Below are 19,802 nucleotides of genomic sequence, written 5' to 3' on the forward strand. Positions count from 1 at the left end.
TTTTTGACTTGCACATTGTTCTCGTAGCTGAATGATCTCCAGTCTTTCCCATTTATTTTGCAACACTGGCCATTCATGCTTCATTCATTAGTTTATCACATGGTATTAGTCAGACAAAAATGTCCCAATTATCCGGTGGCTCCGAGTATTTTTCCTGACATTCAAGAGTTTCTTGCGGAAAACAAGCCGAGCATTTAAGGAGACGGTGGAGAGAGACACAAGACACTGCTTCTTGCTGTTCTTGTAAGTATGGTCTTGTTTTTAAAGGAGTTAGATTTGCCTTTTAAGATTTGTCTTCATTTGTCACTGTTACCGAGAGCTGTGTGCTACTTTTGTTACCTCTTATGCACAATAAATGTGGTCCAGAAAGTAAAACGGTTATGCTAGAAAGTTGAATTTGTTCATCTGGATACAGCGTTCTCAGCATCAGGATTAACATAATCAATTTTCTGGGATTTGCTTACCTGGATTATTGAGCATGTCTCAAAATAAATCAGTTGAGTGCGGCTTCACCCTAGAATCTGTCAGCACTGTGTGAGCATGTTATAATCCTAAAGAACTTGTAACAAGCTTGAAATTGATTCAGTTACTATCAAAGCTACAAAAACTTCTCCTTTAATGACAGTATTCGTGTCTTTCATGGAGTATCTTCTCATTTCCAGCACCAAATACAGCCTGCTCCTTTCAAGAGTGAGAACATGTTGTTCTAGTAGGGATACAGCACCCTCCGGTGGCACACAAGGACATGGTGATCTCATTCCTCTGGGCTGTGGTCACTTATGTGCCCCTTCTGTGGTTTGTGAGGGTGACTGAAGGGATGCCTGACCCCGCTCAGAGGGACCTGCTGATGCGTCAGGAGGCATCCAGGCAAACGGGAGGACAAGTGGTGCTGACAGCGGCCGAGCAGAAGCTGGACGCTTACCTCCATCGATTGAAGGAGCAAGAGATGTCTGCCACACCTTTTCCTCCTGCTTTGCATTTCTTCAAAGCAAAACCTCTCATTGAGAAGAGCCCAGTCTTCAAACTGCTGCAAAAGATGCCTAAAGGTGATGTTAAAGCTTTGTCTGGCCTGCTGCATTGGTCCACCAGAAACAGATGCAGGAGCTTAGAAGGTCAAGGGGACCCAACCAAACCTAATGCTGTTATTGTTCATTTTGGCATATAAAGGTCATGGTCATTGTGACCTCAGGTTAATCCTAAATGTGGACTCAAGGATAAAGTGATTAGATTTTGGCAGACAAAGAATAAAAGGTAAAGCACTGCAGCAATTCTCAAAAGTCATATTTCTGGTCTCCTTTACGTCACAGCTGCGCAGCACGCCCAGGCTGCTTTCTCTGATGTTTCATATACTGTAGTGTGCTGTAAAAGCTGTATGTATTAGCAATGGAGAGAAAAAAAATATGATTTGGGGAAAAAATTAAGAGGAATGCAGATGTGGTGCTTGATGTCTAATCCACTAGATGTTTTCAGAAAAGCAAAGATGAGCAGACAGAGACTGAAAAATATTAAACAAAATCCCTAGAAACTGTGAGGTTGTTTAGTTTTTCTTAGATTTATCAGGTGTGGGAGGCCTTTAATATTCCTGAACCCTAGGGCCTGTCTTACAAGTCATCAATGATTACTTTCAGTATTTGTCCAAGTTTGAGGTTACATCTTGCTGTTTGGGTGACAGGCGCAGCCCTCCACATCCACAGCTCCTCTCTGGTCAGTGTTGAGTGGCTGGTGAAAAACGTCACCTACAGACCTAACTGCTACATCTGCTTCACTTGGGACAACTCGGTCCGCTTCCAGTTCTCAGCTCGCCAGCCCTTCCCACGCTGGGACTGCTTCTACTGGCAACTGCTCGAGACCTTGAGAGCCAAAATAGGAGATCCTACTGGCTTTGATAACAGGTTAGTTAACCTCTAACCCTCTCCTGAACATGTAAAGTCAAGCTGTAGTGGGAGAACTTAACACTGAAAGGTCGTTTTTGGGTGGTTTACAGTTTAATGCAGCACCTCACTCTGTTCACCGAGGATCCAGATGGTCAATACCCAAGCCAAGACGTTGTGTGGGGGAAGTTTGAGAAAGCCTTCATCGCATCTGCGGGCTTAGTCACCCATGCTCCAGTCCTGAAGGATTATTTTTATAAAGGCCTAGAGGAGCTTCACCGCGACAACATCCTGTATCTGGAACTGAGGAGCGGTCTCTCAAGGGTTTGTTTGTTTGTTTACACCTGATCCTTGCAGCGTCAGCCTGTGCTAAACAGCTACAGCAGCGGTATATCCGACATTTCTGCATTTCTAACTGAAACCTTTCTGTGTTGCAGACATACGAGCTCGATGGAACTATTCACGATAAGTTCTGGACTCTGAAAACATTTCAAGAAGTTACAAAGAAATTTATTGGAGACCATCCAGACTTTCTCGGGGCTCGTATCATAATTTCTGTCCACAGGTAAAATATTTCATAGAGAGGGCTTTTCTGTGTCCCGTTTTCCTCCCTTGACCCCCAATCTGGGCTGCCTGTCCCTGAACCTGGTCCTGCCAGAGGTATCTTCCTGTTAAAGAGTTTTTCCTTCCTATTGTCACCCAGTGATTGCTACGGAAGAGGATTAGGGCCACTGGGGGAAAAAAAAAGTGGGCATGACTTTTTTTTTCTTCTTAAAGTCAGAATTCTGAGATTAAAGTCAGAATTCTGACTTTAAGCTCAGAATTCTGGAAAAGAAGAAAAAAAAAGACGTGCCCACTTTTTTTTTTCCAGTGGCCCTAATCCTCTTCCGTAGATTACTCATAGAGGCTCAATTGATTGTTGGGGGTGTCTCTATATTATTTCAGGGTCTTCATCTTACAAAATAAAGAACCTTGAGGCAGGCTGTTGTCATTTGGTGCTAGATAAAGAAAAGTGAATTGAACTGAATACAGGGATAAATGTTTGGTATTGTAAAAGCTTTATCCCGCTAGAACTGTTGAAGCTGGGTTAAGAAAAGACGATCAGTGAGCAGCAGTATGGCTTCACCCTGAGTAAGAGCACTACGGACGCTTGGAGTGTTGATGCAGAAGTGCAGGCTGAAGGTCAGACAGCACTTCACTGTTTCTTTGTGGGTGTAGAGAAAGCAGATGATGAGAGCCAAGAGAGGACCTGTGACACTGTATGAGGAACTCAGGAGTGACAGATATTCAAGGTTGGAGAGAGATTGTTTCCAGATGACATTGTGCTCTGTTTTGACAGTAGGGAACAGTTTGAAGAGACCCTGGAGAGGTGCAGGTATGCACTGCAAAGAAGAGGAATGAAAGTCAGTGAGACAGGTGGAAGGCGAACAAGGCATAGATGTAGTGAAGGTGGATTAGTTCATATACCTGAAGTCAGCTATGCGATTAGAGGTTTAAAAGAGTGTGAGAAGAATAGAAGTAATAGTGAAAGGGAAGTAGCAAACAGGAGACAGGAAACCAAGCTGAATGAGGCAATTTTCATTGGGAGTGACGAGGATGGAAAAGATTAAAGTACATTAGAGGGACAGCTCAGTGGTTTAGAGACAAAGTTAGAAGGTTAGGCTGAGATGGCTTGGACGTGTGCAGAGGAGTGGATATATTAGACAAAGGATGTTGAACTTGGAGCTCCCAGGCCAGTAACTGGTGTGACAAAAGAAGATGCTAAGGCAGATTTACAAACCTGGACTTGGTGGCATGCTGTTGGATTACACGTAAAACAAAAAAAAAATTATCAAAAGTGCAGGCTTTTTAGGTCCACAGTGATATGTAGTTAGATGGTTCATTTCCTCTTCAGCCCAGATGATGCCACATTTGTGATTTCCAAAAAAGCTCAGATTATCCAGACTGCAGCACAGTTTTTACACCCCTTTAGCCCATCTAAAATTAGCATGGGCTCAAACAAGGCAGCGGTGTTTATGGATGTTGTTCATAAATGTTTTCTTTTTCTTGTATCATAGACTTTTGGATCAGTGGAAGCAGTGATGAGTGTTGTTGATACACTACCCCCAGAGAGACAAGGATAGGCTTTCGGCCTTATCCGTTGTATATAGAGATTTCTCTGGATTCTCTAAATCTTTTAATAATATTTACACTATTTTTATTTTTTTTCCAACTGGAATATTTGATCATTTAGTCTTTTACTAGTCTTTTTCAAGTGGTGAACCCCTCCCCTTTCCTTTTTAACTAGTGAGATAAGGAGCTATGAGTCTTTTTAGAGACAGTTATGCTACTAATTACCCTCATGAGTTGTGAGACAGCACACTAGCTCTTTTATGTGCATATGTTTTACCATTATGTAACTTGTCCAGGGTCTTTTTTTGGACCCTGTCTCGTGGAATGAAGTTCAAAATTAGCTTTGATTTTGCAACATAATGTTTTCTTTGAAATATTGTGTGTGGGTTTTTTTTTTTAAACTGTCTTCAGTTAAATGTAAAGAATTCAGTGGTTTTCAAGTAACTCCACTGGAAATGTAGTTTTACTTAACCCTTTCATGCATGAATTATGACAACCTCAATCAGGATTTTTTCTTAAGTATTTTTATTCATCTTTAGGCATGAAAAGATGAATAACTTATTAGATAATAGCCTTGTAACCAATGTATGTACCTCCAAATTACTTCCCACCACTTACTTCCAACCGCTGGCAGCACATTTCTTCTTTTCAGTCACCAAACTCGTGTTAAATAAAATGGGGGCAAGATGTTGTGATCTCCAAGCTCTACTTTAAGTCGAACTGTGTTCCAGTTTGGAAAATAATTAAATGATAATTCAATATATTATCTCGAATCATTCGGCTTCCTGTTTTCTTGCAAAGGAAGCAGCGACAAAGTCCAGTTATGAACGGGACAGTCCATTCATTTGATAAATCCAAACACATGAAAAAGGGACGTATAATGATTTCTGCAGCTGTGATGGAGTCCTGTTAAATCCTGATGTTGTGTTAATCCGACAGAAGGCACGTTACAATTTAGGGATGAAAAGTTTGGGAGCAATCTGAAGTCACTGAGACAAGTTTGATAGCATGACTGATATCCTAACATCTGTGAAGTTGATTTTGAATTTTTTTTTTTTTAAACTGAAATATACATATTAAACTTTGTACAGATACTCAGGGGCTCCAAAAGGATTAAACCTGATTCCTGATTTGGTGATACCTTGACTTTGTTTTTTCAATATAGCACCAACTGCCACAAAATTTTATTAAGACATTCATTTTAGGTCAAATTTTACTTTAAAATAACCATTTAATTTAATCTTAAAATGTGCATGTGTCTTAATTTTACTGGTTTAGATTCAGCATGCGCCTTGAAGTACCACTAGAGTAAGCGGCTATGACCATCTACTCGTAAGTTCCCCGTTTATTTTCCTGGACAGTTCTGTTAGGAAAACCTGCGCTTAAATGCTGATAAGGTTTATCACCGGTTTTCAACATTGGAAACCGATTTTTCTCAGGCAGGCATCTTAACTTCTATATCTTGATGTAAAATTAAACATTTAGTTGTTTCTGAGTCTTAGAAAGTACTGTTATCTATGTCTGTTGTTCCTTTCTTCAGAGCTTTGAGTATATCTGAGGTCAAAGCTGCTGTAAAAGAGGCCATTCAGCTGCAAAAGGACTTCCCAGATGTCGTTGCAGGATTTGACATGGTAAGAAGTGACCCGTGTACTTTAGCCTCAACTTCTTATAAGCTCTGAGTCCAGAGATCATTTATCTGCTTATTGGGGACCATTTGGTGTGGAGTTTACATGTCTGTGTGACTTTTCTGCTCTTCTTGTAAGAAATTCAAGTTAACTCCTAATTCACCTTAGATATGAGCATGAATGGCTTTCTGTCTCTCTTCATACGACTGACTGTCAGCTCTTGCAGGGTGTACCCTAGCATAGCATTACTAGTTAACCTTATGGTTTGCAGGTTGGACGGGAGGACAGCGGGAAGAGTCTTTGGTTCTTCAGAGAGGCCCTCTCTCTGCCAGCTGAACTTGGTGTCAGATTGCCGTACTTCTTTCATGCAGGGGAGACAGGTGGGGGGATCAAAAAGCATAAAGCTCATTATACCGTGAGTAAAATTAGAAAAATTCTTTTGAAATGTACTGTACGCTGTATTTGTATATGTGTACAGATGACGAAGGCACAGACACAGATCAAAATATTCTTGATGCCCTTCTATTCAACACCATGCGCATTGGCCACGGCTACGCTTTAGCGCACCATCCGCTTGCCAAAGAACTTTCTAGGAAAAGAAATGTGGCTGTGGAGCTTTGTCCCATCTCAAACCAGGTAAGCTCATTACTACTATTTGGATGACAGTCTAAGGAGCTTGGAAAGAAAAGCGTCTGGACTTTTTTAAGTTGCTTGAAGACGTTTCACTTCTCATCCGAGAAGCTTCTTCAGTTCTAAGGGTCAAATGGTGGAGAGTCCCAGATTTAAACCCAGTGGGAGTTTCCCCCCAAAGAGGGAACAAAGGACCCCCTGATGATCCTCAACCTAATCGCCTGAGCCAAGGTGTGAAAACGGGTGTGGGTCACAATCAGCCAGGGTTTCGGGTGAGCTCATTGTGAAACCTGGCCCCACCTATCATGTGGTTTCCTGAGGCGGTGGTTTACGAGGCTGTCTGCCATATATAATCCAGTTTTGAGATCCCTTCCCAGGTGCCTTAACGCCCACTCATATCCTGGGCCATCTGACCTCAGCAAACCACATGATAGGGTGGGGCCAGGTTTCACAATGAGCTCACCCGAAACCCTGGCTGGTTGTGACCCACACCCGTTTTCACACCTTGGCTCATGTGATTAGGTCGAGGATCATCAGGGGGTCCTTTGTTCCCTCTTTGGGGGGAAACTCCCACAGGGTTTAAATCTGGGACTCTCCACCATTTGACCCTTAGAACTGAAGAAGCTTCTCGGATGAGAGGTGAAACGTCTTCAAGCAACTTAAAGAGGTCCAGACGCTTTTCTTTCCAAGCTCCTTAGACTACGATGACCTGGATGACTGAGAACCTTCACAGAAATATTTGGATGACACAACCTCCGACCCACAGCTTGACTGTGTTGCGCTGAATACCTTTAAAGCTACCAGAGCAGAAGACGTTGCTGTGATTTGTAGCTTCTTCGTGATGTAGGATTAACACTCTATAAAACAATCTAACTTTAAGAAGAGACCACCTTTAATGTTATGGGCAATGCAAGGTGATATACCTGTAGAGGGCTGTGAAAAAGCATTTGCCCCCTTTTTGCATATTTGTCACACTTTTAAATATTAGACAAAAATAACCTAAGTAAATTCTAAATATCTTTTCAATGATGATTTCATTTATTAAGAGAAAAGTTATCCAATTACCCCGAAACCTAATAACTTGTTGTGTCTCCTTTGGCACCAAGAACTGCAATCAAGTGTTTGCGATAACTGACAAGAGTGTTTTTACATGGCTGTGGAGGAATGTTGGCTCACTCTTCTTTGCAGAATTGCTTTAATTCAGCCACACTGGAGGGTTTATGATCATGCCAAAGCCCCTCAATCGTATTAAGTCCGGACTTTGACTAGGCCACTCCAAATCCTTCACAATGGTTTTTTTTTTTGTTGACATTTAGACGTGGACTTGCTGGTTACCTGACCTTAACTGAGGAGAGTGAGGTCTGCAGTTCTTTAGATGTTGTTCTGTGTTCTTTTGTGGCCTCCAGGATGAGTCATCAGTATGGTCTTTGGTAGTAGTTTTGTAGCACTTTCTGAAATATGGTTAAAAACAACTCATCTCATACGTAGGTTGATAAACTTTCCAAGTCAAGAACAAACGTAAAACTAAGAAAAATGTTAACTTGTCATAAAAATCTTTAATTTATAAATTATATCTTGCTACCAAAGACAAAAGGTAATACCGGCGTCAACCGTTAAGCCTGATTAAATTGAAATTTAAACTGCAACCACTAAAAGTCAGCTGGTACAATGGCAAGAAATGTCGATTAAATTAACATGATTTAAAATTGTAAGATTATCTAAATCTAGCAGGTGTTTTAGAAGAAGCTTAAAGATTAAATGCCTAAAAGTCAGGAATTGATGACATTATTTTAAATAAAAGTGAACAGAAATATACGCGTCACATTAATGACCTGTTAGCACTGCCATCATAAAATACACACAGTATGTACATGTGTTTATACATAACTTACCTGAGTTTGTTTCACCTCTGACCTGCAGGTGCTGAAGCTGGTTTCAGACCTCAGGAACCACCCTGCTACTGTGCTGATGTCAGAGGGTCACCCGATGGTCATCAGTGCCGATGACCCGTCCCTGTTTGGCACCACAGGCCTCTCCTATGACTTCTATCAAGCATTCGTGGGCATCGGAGGGTTGAAAGCAAACCTGGGCACGCTCAAAGAACTGGCTGCAAACTCCATCACGTCAGAATAATTTCACTTTATTTCTTTCATGTTTTAACGTTAAGCCTTCAAAGAAAACAAGATGGGCTCAAAATGTGGTGGCCAACAGCCAGTTTTCATCATACTATCTTTGAATGAGCATGAATTAAATTATACAAATGAATGAATTTCAGTCCAACATACACTCAATGATTCTCACCTCTCAATAAACATGAAGAACAATTCTCAGGAATGCACTGGAAATATATCAAATCAAAGGTTTATTTATTTAAATAAAGTACATTTCATCTGACCAGATTCCATTAAATTTAACATTTTCCTTAGAAAATGTAGATATAATTAGTTAAAGTCAGCATTACGAGCATACCAGTTTTTAAGTGCACAAGGATGACTAAACTCATGCTATCAGTAACAGTATCCTCCAATATGATGTTCAGCACTATGCTAACACAGAGTTACTCATGTTTAGTAAAATTAAAAAAAATAAAATAAAATTGAGCCAAGCGTTCAGATAATGTCCTTATTTATTTGTCAGGACAACAGTAATGTTCATGTTCATGTTGGAATTGCATTTTTGAAGCAACTTTTAAATCTCTCCAAGATGATTTTCACATTAAAAAAAACATGAATGTTTATATTAATATTAAGAAAACCTTTGATTTTAAGCTTTTAAGCCCTGTTGCAGTATGTTTCTTCTCATTAAATATTTCTTCTTCTGCCTGCAGGTACAGCTCACTCCCAGCTCATCTGAAGGATTCAGGTCGTGCCATGTGGCAGAAAAAGTGGGACGCCTTCATTTCTGCCAACTCATAACAGCCGAGTGATATTAGATCCTGACTGACTTGAATGAATGACTGAATGTTTGTAATATCACTAAGGTAAATATTCATAGGCCTTTAGCAGACTTTATTAATAAAAAAAAAAAAAAAAGATTAAGGCTATTGGAGTCTCTGTTAACAGTAAGACTAACAGTTTGACGGCATTGGCAGGTTGGTACTGTAAGTGTCTTAGTAGCTTTTTCACCCCTTGAGCGATCACAAAGAAGCTTTACAAGAGACCAGCTGACAGTGGGGGGGAGATTTGGTCAAGTTTGTCATGCACAGCTAGTCTTTTGTCTTCATAATACCAAACATGTACAGGGCAACTGTTCACAAGGAAATTTCTCTATTCAAAACAAACAAGAAAAATGTTTCTTTGTAGTTGATGCACATACATACGTATAGACATACATACATCTAATTTAAATACAAAAAGTAGAAGAAAAAATGTTTCACTTTTTCAGTGACTCACTTCAGAAACCTTGTTTCTTTTTTAAATAATGATGTAACGAAAGACAACTAAAGAGCTTTCTTTGACACAAGGTTCTTTTTGTGCAATAAACAGCTCATTATCTTCTGAGACCTGCCCAGCAGTCTCTTAGTGGTCTTTGATGAGATTTTGTATATTCCAGCTCTGACCGGTGCACTGCTGGACGACGAGTTGGTAAAAGCCAACGTCATCCTTCGCAATTTCTAGACATCGCTTTGTTTTTCTGTTCTGGATCGGTCCTCCCTGCAAATAAACACATTTTATTGTCTCCTTTTCTTCTCCAGACATTTGTGACTGGCTTCCATGTGACCTCAGATTAGGCTGATTTTATTTTATTTTTTTTTAATTTATACAATAACGTCACCATATTTGCGAGGCTGTAGCTCAGCAGGGTGGTGGTTCGAGCCCTGGCTGCTCCAGTCTGCATGCCAAAGTATCCTTAGGGAAGGTACAGAACCAACCCCAAATGGTTCTCGAATACATCCATCAGTGTGAATGTTAGATAGAAAGCACTTAAGCATAGAAAAAGTGCTGTGTGACTGGGTGAATGAGGCATGTTGTATAAAGTACTTCGAGTGCTCAGGCAGAGTAGAAAAGTGCTACATAAACACAAGGTTATTGCTAATAATACTATAATTTACCTTCATGCTTTGAAAATTGTCTGCAGTACAGGCCCTCAAAGTCTAATACTTGGTTGAAATTAGGTTTTTTTTTCCCCCAACGTTTATGATATTTCGTAAGAATATCCGATAGCCAACTAAGATTTTCAGGACTGAAAAACATATTTAAGCTAAGTTAACAGACTACCATCAAATTAATTTTACATCAACTGCAAAAACTTCTCTATTGATCATCAGTATCACTGAATATGATGATCCATACACCCACCTGACTGGATGTATGGATGTGTCTGCTCCGAGACACCCAGACCTCTCTGCCCTGAGACCTCCTCCATTTACCAGTAATCTGCTATAATCTCGTGATATTTAGTTGACTCCAACAAAGAATTTAGATGCCTCACAGCACTGTAAGCATTCTTAATTAATATTTTACAGACTTGTTTTATTTCTCAGAGGGTGAAGTTTTGTTTTTGTTTTTTTAAATGTGTTTGGGAGCAACTGAGGACCACAATGAACATGTTAAAAAAAAACAAAAAAAAAAAACTGCAAACCATCACCTACTGGGTGACCAAGTTTCATTAGTTGAGCTTATGCCTAGTGTGGCATCCTTTGGCTGGACGAGCTTAAAAGCTTTTTAAAAAAAAAAATCAGCTGATTCAGAGTGGGTCGGGTGGCAACTTCCCTCAGGTTTGACTGAGTCTATATTTAAAAACTGAAATATTTACCTGTTTAAAATCCCACAGCATGTGAAAGTCTTTCTGTTTGGCTATTTTGCAGTCATACAGCCCCGGGTAGAGTCCACTGAAAGGGTCCACTAGACAGCGGTTGCTGTTGTACTTATGAGATTTGATCCCGCCAATGTAGAGTTGTCCATCAGAGCGATAAAAACAGTGCTAAATCAAAGAACAACAATTACCTACAAAAACAAAATCACCACCTGTTTGCAAGCATTGAATATCTAAACATACTTGAGTCGAATAGAAGTGGCATCCATACAAGATGGGTGTGTTTCCTGGCATCGGGCCTTGGTCAACACAGAGTTCTGGCTTCAGATCATTTATCATCTGCCAACAAAAGCACAAATAAACTGGAGCAGCTTTCATTAGAAAGAGCACAATGTGTATCCAGCAGACAAATCCAGACACTATTATTAGTAAAAGTTAAAGAAACCAGGTGAAGAAACACATTTAGTTAACTGATATAAAAATAAAAAAGATGCAAACTGAAATGACATTATGAGTTTGCAAAACTAACAGAAAGTATTTGTCAGTGAGGCCAAATTCACCAACCAAACAAGGATTAAGAGGCAAATTATAACATGAAGTATTGTGTTTGTATTGTAATATCTTTTCTAAACTACAATAAAAATACTGTATTTCTTTTAAGTAAATGAGTAAACTGACTCTGGAACAAAAACAAAACTCTAACTTTAAATTAATTCTCAATTAGAAAAGGTGGGAAAGGGGAGTTTGCTAATACTGCAATGCCAATGTACCAAGATTCAGTGCAATTAAATATTAGCAGAAGCACCACCAAGAGGGAGTTCCTTGAGAGCATTCATGGAAAGTTTGCTTTACAGATGCTCTCACTATGAAACACACCCTGCATAAAAACAAAGTAAGAGTACATAATATTCTCCAGTAAATGAATCTATTGTAACCATGAGACACCTTGATGTATCGCCATGAAAGTCTTCAAATAAAAAAATAATATGATAAGCGTAAAAAAAACAAAAGCTGCTTAAAGGTTCTTTGCTGCTGGTGACGTCTGCCCATGTTGTGTGCTGATCTTCATTGTGTAATAGGGACTAACATGTGTGTGAATTTGAACTTGCTGCAGCATCTTGTAAGCATTTTATGTCACATATGACTCCTTAGAGGCCAGCGCATAAGCCTGAGTCATTTTGTAAAGCCAACAAAGCTGACTTGACAAGGCAGAGAAGCTTGCCTTGCATCATCCTCAATTAAATATTAACTAAAAATTAACTTTGTAATGTTAAATAATTTATTTATGGCTACAAATACCACCATAGATCATGATTAATAGTGTGCTGGAACCATTTTAGACTATCTATGTAGCATTTTCATTGCTATGAAGTTAGTATTATTAGCAAGCGACCTCAATCACAGACTGTATAAAAAAGATGGATTTTGCTTCTGAGTTTGAAAACTGGCTCCTTCACTCTGTGACCTCAGTAAACACGTTTATGGTCTCAGTCACAAGTTTCAAGTCCTGTCTACTTTACTGTTACCACCCTAACACAAAGATGGCGATAACAAAACTGCTCATGTCGAGGTTTTATAACAGAACCTCGCAACCATCACAATAACTACATCCATCTTTTATATGCAGTCTAGGGAAATAAATTTAAAGGTATGACAAAGAGTTTGTATCTAAACTACTTTTGGCTTCTGTTGTCAAATTTGGCCACATATTTGATAGACTCCCTAATACAACCCTGGAGACGACATGTCTCTCCAGCTGAGACAAACCAGCAAAAACAAATGTGTTAACCACTACACCACTGGAGGCCCAGCTAACCTCAACCACTCACGACAATATGTTGCACAGTCTATCACTAGCAAAATAGCTAAAAGAAGACAGTCCTGGGGTCCGTTCTTCGTACTTCGCTTACTACATCCAAGATCAAATGACACATCCAAGATCAAATCATCGCGCCAACTTTGAGCTCGCTATTCCGGTTCTCCGAACACACCTGTTGTTGACGATTAGCACAGCTGGATGAAGTAATGTGAGATCACTGGGTGGCTTAAAAGGGGCTACGCATCGATAGTAGAAACATTGATCGGCAACCCTTTGATTGGTCGGCGAAAATGTCGAAGGAGCGCGCTCAGTATTTTTCGGCAGCAGAGCAAGAACTCTTGATTGAGGGATTTCAGGAGTTTCAGAGTTTAATTAAAACGCAAGGGAACACTGCAAAGGCTGCAAAAGCAAGGAGAGAGGGCTGGCAGAAAGTTGCTGACAAATTAAACTCGTAAGTAATTTAATAATAATAATAATAACAATAATAATGGATTGGATTTATATAGCGCTTTACAATGCCACTATTCATTCACTCTCACATTCACACACTGGTGGAGGCAGCTACAGTTGTAGCCACAGCTGCCCTGGGGCAGACTGACAGAAGCGAGGCTGCCATATCGCGCCATCGGCCCCTCTGGCCAACACTAGTAGACGGTAGGGTAAATTTATTATATTACATTATATCATATTATATTATATTACATTATATCCTCTTTCACATTAGAGCCACAACAGGACCCACTAGAACATGGGAACAAGTAAAAGTGAAATATAAGAATATTCTACAGAATGGTAATATTTATCACTTATATTGCTTTTAGTCTCTTGAAAAGAGACCCTGAAATAATCTGTTTGTTTGTTTATAACAGCAACCAAGAAAAGGGCAGAGCAAAAAAAGACAGGTGGTGGTCCTGCACCCCCTCGTCAACAAGTTGGTTAAGTAAATAATACCCTCACGGGAAAATCGATATCTCTCTATGAGCACACTGTCGCGCTGAGCTAAAGGATCCTGTCTATCCCGCAATATACGCTGAATTCTGAAAACTCTCCTTATCAATCTTGCACCTTCCGCAATGGGTTGCTCGCGTACAAACGGACAGGACATGGCTGCGACAGACTTCCCAAATCCACCTTCGCTTTTATAGCCGTGGTCTCTCATCTTGATTACACGAAGTAATTTACTATTACTACTCTAAAATATGAATTACATCTGAAATAATCAAATACATGATATAGAATGATTAATAGTACATTTCCCTTTTTTTAGGAAATGACCTGTATGTATCTGTATGAAATCAATAAAAGAATCAAATACTGCATTATCTTTAGTTACATTGATAATATTTATTTATGGAAAAACAGTGGAAAAATATCGCTGTTGCTTTCGTATAAATGAAGCGGACATACCTGAGTGGCCGCGATCTAATCCTGTTTACATAAAGTAAGCCTGCTCCCAAGCAGGTTTACGCTTACGGATCTGTTGCTATGACAGCAAGTCCCGGATGAGCTTCGGAGAACCGAACGATCCAAGATCACGCGAAATCGTCAACAATCAAATCCAGCTAACTTACTTAGCGAGGTACGAAGAACGGACCCCTGGTCAGTTCTTTTGCTACAATCCAACATAGCAAGTAAGTGGCTAAATTTGACTCACAAATATTGTTATCTGTTTTTTGGGGGGGTGATATTATGGGGCAGCAGAAAAGAGGCCTTTAAGCCTGTGATTTAGGAGAATAAACATCACATAAATCACACCAATTTGTTTTTGCAGAGAATCCATCATACAACCTTTACATAAAAAAAAAAAAAAAGTCCACATGTAGGACATTGGAGGCAACCTCAGAACTTGAGGAAGGTCTCATTTTGAAAATTTTAAAGCTGTAATACGTTTATAGGGGGGAACCCTTGAAAAGCATTAAAAACATTCCACAGAGAGGCCCTTTAAATATAATTAATGAGAATTAAAGAGTTAAAAAGACTTTATGGTCACACTTTAATATCTAACCTCTCATATGTATTCCGACAAAACAGTTATTTTTGACTTACAGCTCCATAACTGAGCAGGTCATGCAGGGGGTCCAGCTTGGGATAAACATTGTCTAAATACCACTTAAAGGGCTTACAATTAAGCCTCTCTCTGAGCTTCTTTCTCTCCGACACATCTCCGATGTCTATCCCATGGTTCTGTAGGAAAAACAATAGGACCACAGAGACATGTTTGAGTGCTCGCACCATTACTCAACCTGCAGAGCACACAACTGTGCAATTTGGATCTTAAATGCAACTCGGAAGGTGCCCTCTCTTCTAACCTCAAGGGGAAGATTCCAAGCAATGTTGACATTGTATTTGTATTCATCTAGCCACACCTCTGCTACCCTCAGTGCATTACGCTTCATCATGACACTCAAGTCTGGGAGGTAAGGCTTTACTGCTCGTTCAATGTGGGCAATTTTAGAGCAAGGCACAACTTCAATGCTTCCTCCACACAGCCACACCTGTGAAAACATATAAAAGTAGGTTTGGAGGCTTTTAATGCAACTAATATAAAAAGATTACCCATTAAAACTGATCACAAATATAACCAAATAAAGTTATATTGGAGTCAATAATAAATTTATTTGTATAAGACTTTAGATCCAAGTGGTATTATTACAAAGTGGAAGCATTTAGGAACCATAACGTTGCAAACCACCTAAAGCCACAGAGCCTGGTTGCAAAAAGAAGTGTGTAAAGGCACATATGGTGGGGCTAAATAAAAGGTAGGTAGACTAACATATTTCAAATCTCCAAGTCTCCAGTAGGACTTGATCAGTCAGTTTACTTACCCGGATGCCCAGCTCCACATTTTCCCCACCGTATATTTTCATTCCACCATCAAGGCTTCCAATCTCTCCAAAGAACTTGTGATCAGCCACAAGTATCCCCATGACTGAGGGGCTCCTGGTGACACCGTTTAACAAAGGAAAAACTGAATAAACAAAAAATCTTACCATACAGCACTCAAACTAAGAGAGCAAAGCAAACCTAATTATAAAGAATTATGACCGCAAAGCCTGAAACACCAAAGCAACCAAGGATTAAAAAAAACAAAAAACAAAGGATGTGTGATCAAGGGTGTTCTGCTTTCATTCTAGCAGCAAAAACCTTAAATCTGCTCTTTGTGCAACCTATAGACACCCACATGGGTGCTGTGTTACACTCTGCAGATTGCTTAATGTGAAAGATTTTGTCTGCAACTATCCTTGAATATTTGTTTGGGCAACACTGGCTCCATGTGTACAGTCTTCATAGCTTTCCAAGCCGTGGTTCAGCGGAGAGTCTGAAACGTCCACACTGTGTTGTCCTGACATGCTGGGAGTTCATGCGTAAAATGTGATGTCTTTAAATGTGACTCTTACTTGCCAGGCTGCGTCTCATCATCCAGGGCATACCACTCAGGTCTGAAGGACTCGTACATGCACCACATTGCCCAGTCAAAGCCATGAGATGCAGTATTGTAGGAACTCAGTGTCAGGTCATCGTATTTGACTTTGTCAAAAACAGGCGTCAGTATCACGGTCCGGTCCTCCTTAATCCGAGCCAGTAAAGGCTCTGCCCTAGACACGCACAAACAGTTTTAAAAGAAACATGAGGGCCAATTACAGGATTATCACCACAGCTCTGAAAAGAGTCACTCAGATCTTAAACCAACCATTGGACGTGGACTTCTATGTGAGCGTCTAAGATTGCAATCACCTCTCCCTCAGCTGCCTTCCAGCCCGACAATCTGGCCTGGGTGAGGCCCAGCTGCTCAGAGTGCCGCACTTTCTTCACCAGGCCTGGACGTTCCTCATGGATAAAGCTGATGTAATCATCCAGCTTCTCCATTAAGTCCTCTGCAGAAAATAAAGAACTGTTTCAGCAATATGAGCTGCAGATTAAATCTACTTATACCTCTAACAATCAATCTTTTTTTCTGATCGTTAATAAAAACAATTCAAAGACTGTTTCACAAATCAGCTGATAGATTTGGCACTTCTTTGAATATAAAACAAGCTTTTTTATTTGCCATACTCATAGTAATTAAAAATAACATACAGAGTACTACCCCTGTAAAAGCCACTCTGCTACTCCGAGTACTCTACACACGTGGTCGTGTTTATTTAGGATTATCAGTTCTTTTGTCAGTGCACAGCAACATCACAATTACACATTACACTCCCTGATATATGTTTTCAGTTCCAACCCACAAACGCAAGCAACCGTGTCCCATTTCAGTGCAGCCTTTGCTACTCAAACTACATCTCATATTTTACACTGATGTCTTTTATTGCCTGTAATAAAAGGATGTAGTTTCTGCCATCATTTGCAGTATAAACTAAAGCTGCGGTGAGCGCCTTCCTTTCTCGCTTGGTTTCAGATTTGTCAGATATCTGAGTACCGTCCCTGTGTACATAGGATATCCACCACAGTCTGAAAATGATATGAAAATTATTTTGGAAGCATGCTGACTCACCGTTGCTGCTGTGATCGTCCACCAGGATGATTTCTTGCAGCAGCCGAGCTGGTGTCTTGTCCATGATGCTGCGTATGGCTCTTTTAATGATTGAAAGAGCTTCATCCAAATAGATTAACACAACACTGATGGTCGGCAGATCCTTCGAATAATTTTTCACAGCACACCTGTGAGCAGAAAAATAGCAGGCAGCCTGAAGAAGTAATAAATTAAATGTTTTTAAGTTGAAATTGTATCCCTTAGTGTTCACTCCACATTACAAAGTTCTCTACTGGATTGACATCTGGCGACTGTGGAGGCCATTTCAACTTATTTTCATGTTAAAGAAACCAGCATACAGGATCTGATGGTGTGTTATGCTGCTGGAAGCAGCCATCAGAAGACGGGTACGCTGTGATCATGAAGAGATGGACACGGTCAGCATCAATAGTGAAGTTGCCTCTGTTGTTTAAATTTTAATAATGTTGATGAAAGGCATGCTTTCTTGATCTTGATGCAAAATTCATTCAAATATTGTCTTCTGGTGTTGTAGCCCATCTGCCTCAAGGTTCAACATGCTCTGCTTTCAAAGATGCTCTTCTGCATACTTTGGTTGTAGCAAGTGGTTATTTGAGTTACCGTTTCCTTGCTTTCCACTCAAAATAGCCTCACCTTTTACCCAAACAAAGGATTTTCTCCCAGATAATTGGCGCTCACTGGGTATTTTCTCTTTTTCTGACCATTCTCTGAAAACCCAAGAGATGGTCGTTTAAGGAAATCACAGAAGATCAGCAGTTTCTGAGATACTTAGACCAACAACATGCCACAGCCAACATCAGTTAAATCACCTTTTTTCCTCAGGGTCAAGATTAATTGCAGAAGATCATCTTGACCGTGTATACATGCCTTAATGACTGACCGATTACATATCTGCATTAGCAATCGTGTACCTAATAATGTGGTCATTGAGTGTGTATATGTACTAAATTCATATGCATTCATGCTAAGACAACAAAGACAATAAAATGTCATTGTCGCTGATTGATCTCAAAAACACACAAAAAGCAGCTCGGTGTGTGTCCTTTCGGATTCGTGTGTTGCACTCACCTTGGAGGCCTGGTGTCGGGAATCTCTCTGTTGAGGGGCAGCCTGTCACTGAGGAAGGCGTTGTATCCATATCTCTGAAACAACTGCTCGGCTTCCTTCTGCTCCTCCTCCGACAGATTGTCACCCCACTTCTTGAACAGATCAGAGTTGGGGTACAGCTTCCTCACCATCTTCCTCTTGTCCTTCACCTCTTCCTTCCTCTCAGCTGCTGGTGCACTCTTTTCAAGCTTATTCATTAAACTGACTGCGGACAGAAATGACCACATGGTGTTTGCATTGTCCATCTAATTTGTTTTTTTGTCTGTGAAAACCAAGTCAGTAACAGTCAGGTAAGAGCAGTTTGGTACTTTTTAGCAATGTCAACTTGAAAAGCTCCAATAAGTTAGTAGTAAAGCAGGCGGGTGTTTTTAATTTTCAAGCATAAAAACTAAATGTATCCAATGAGAGTTGTGGTTTTACACTTTAAACTAAAAATCTTAAGGGCCCGTACATAAAAAACAAAAAAGCTGACACTTTATTTAAAAAATAATTGCTACTTTAATTGTTTCGTTTTGGAAATTCTCATGTGTAGCAGATGAGAAACACCTCAGATGAACAGATCTAGCCTTCATTGTTTCTTCACTGAACTCTAAATACAGACTTTACACATAAGCAGCTGCCGAACTGAGCCTTTAACTCACGCAGCCTGTTGATGTCTGCTTCCATCTTTTCCATCCTCTTGACGATTCCCTGACCCCTGATGGAGTCATTGTAATGGACCCTCTGCAGTCTCTCAGAATGAGTGTGGACCTCCTTCTTAATAGAGCTGAGGTATAGCAATGCGAAGGCCACAATGAGGACCGTAAGCAAAACTTTCATCCAGCTTGCTCTCATGCTGGTGCTCCTGTGTATGCTAGGTACACTCCTCTACTTCACAGTGAAAAGAGGTGGAGAAAACATTTCCTCTGCCTTTTACTTCAGGTGCGCTCTCGCTTCCTTGACTCCCCACCCCTTGCTCGAGAGCTGTAATCTGATATCCTGAAATTTACATCATATTCCATATCAAAGAAGTGTGTGCTGGAGACATGCATTATTCTCCACTCTGCTGTCTACGTTACACCTGAGGTGCAGGTGTGTACTATTAACTGCACTTACCTGGGAGGGTAGAAAAAGAGGAGGACTCTGCAGGTAAGGGGAACAGGACTGAAAGAGTAGTACTGAATTGCTTGTGGCACTGCAACACTATAGTCCAGCCTGTTTAGTAAAAACACATCAAAAAGGTTAGTATTTAGGGTTTGGTCTGTTTGGCAGCCCATTTTCACCACTGAAAGGAAAAAAAAAAATTGCCATTAATAATTAGAAATTTCAGGTTATTATAGCAAAAAAATTCAACTTACTAATTAAAATTTCAGAACAAATAACTCAAAATT

General features: G+C 40.1%; 2 protein-coding genes across 2 annotated transcripts; one reads left to right on the forward strand and one right to left on the reverse strand.

Moving 5' to 3' along the window:
• Positions 1 to 103: 103 nt before the first annotated feature.
• Positions 104 to 9,176, forward strand: ada2b (adenosine deaminase 2b). The gene is made up of 10 exons (XM_084909817.1): positions 104 to 243; positions 663 to 1,046; positions 1,673 to 1,892; positions 1,985 to 2,195; positions 2,309 to 2,436; positions 5,524 to 5,614; positions 5,880 to 5,988; positions 6,087 to 6,244; positions 8,159 to 8,361; positions 9,066 to 9,176. Exons 2-10 carry the CDS (start codon positions 746 to 748, stop codon positions 9,151 to 9,153), a joined length of 1,509 nt encoding a protein of 502 aa, XP_084765943.1. The 5' UTR covers positions 104 to 243; positions 663 to 745; the 3' UTR covers positions 9,154 to 9,176.
• A 580-nt stretch (positions 9,177 to 9,756) lies between these two features.
• LOC146369365 (putative polypeptide N-acetylgalactosaminyltransferase 8) lies at positions 9,757 to 19,496 on the reverse strand. The gene is made up of 11 exons (XM_084909816.1): positions 19,074 to 19,496; positions 18,394 to 18,637; positions 17,308 to 17,474; positions 16,504 to 16,687; positions 16,211 to 16,408; positions 15,638 to 15,752; positions 15,122 to 15,307; positions 14,859 to 14,996; positions 11,237 to 11,332; positions 10,994 to 11,161; positions 9,757 to 9,891 (listed from the first exon to the last, which is right to left on the reverse strand). Exons 1-11 carry the CDS (start codon positions 19,264 to 19,266, stop codon positions 9,757 to 9,759), a joined length of 1,824 nt encoding a protein of 607 aa, XP_084765942.1. The 5' UTR covers positions 19,267 to 19,496.
• Between the last annotated feature and the right edge of the window lie 306 nt (positions 19,497 to 19,802).

Source organism: Perissodus microlepis, chromosome 17 (genome assembly GCF_051167445.1).
Source record: "Perissodus microlepis isolate ML-2025 ecotype Zambia chromosome 17, ASM5116744v1, whole genome shotgun sequence".
Classification (NCBI taxonomy): domain Eukaryota; kingdom Metazoa; phylum Chordata; class Actinopteri; order Cichliformes; family Cichlidae; genus Perissodus; species Perissodus microlepis.

What these genes read in the sequence shown, in the direction of transcription:
- ada2b (XM_084909817.1), top strand. Translation starts at nt 746, where the DNA reads ATGGTGATCTCATTCCTCTGGGCTGTGGTCACTTATGTGCCCCTTCTG. An exon ending in TCGTTGCAGGATTTGACATG is followed by an intron (nt 5,615 to 5,879) that starts GTAAGAAGTGAC and finishes TATGGTTTGCAG; the next exon opens with GTTGGACGGGAGGACAGCGG. An exon ending in CTGGCTGCAAACTCCATCAC is followed by an intron (nt 8,362 to 9,065) that starts GTCAGAATAATT and finishes TTCTGCCTGCAG; the next exon opens with GTACAGCTCACTCCCAGCTC.
- LOC146369365 (XM_084909816.1), bottom strand. Translation starts at nt 19,266, where the DNA reads ATGAGAGCAAGCTGGATGAAAGTTTTGCTTACGGTCCTCATTGTGGCC. An exon ending in ATAGAAGTCCACGTCCAATG is followed by an intron (nt 16,409 to 16,503) that starts GTTGGTTTAAGA and finishes GTGCGTGTCTAG; the next exon opens with GGCAGAGCCTTTACTGGCTC. An exon ending in GCCACTTCTATTCGACTCAA is followed by an intron (nt 11,162 to 11,236) that starts GTATGTTTAGAT and finishes TCTTTGATTTAG; the next exon opens with CACTGTTTTTATCGCTCTGA.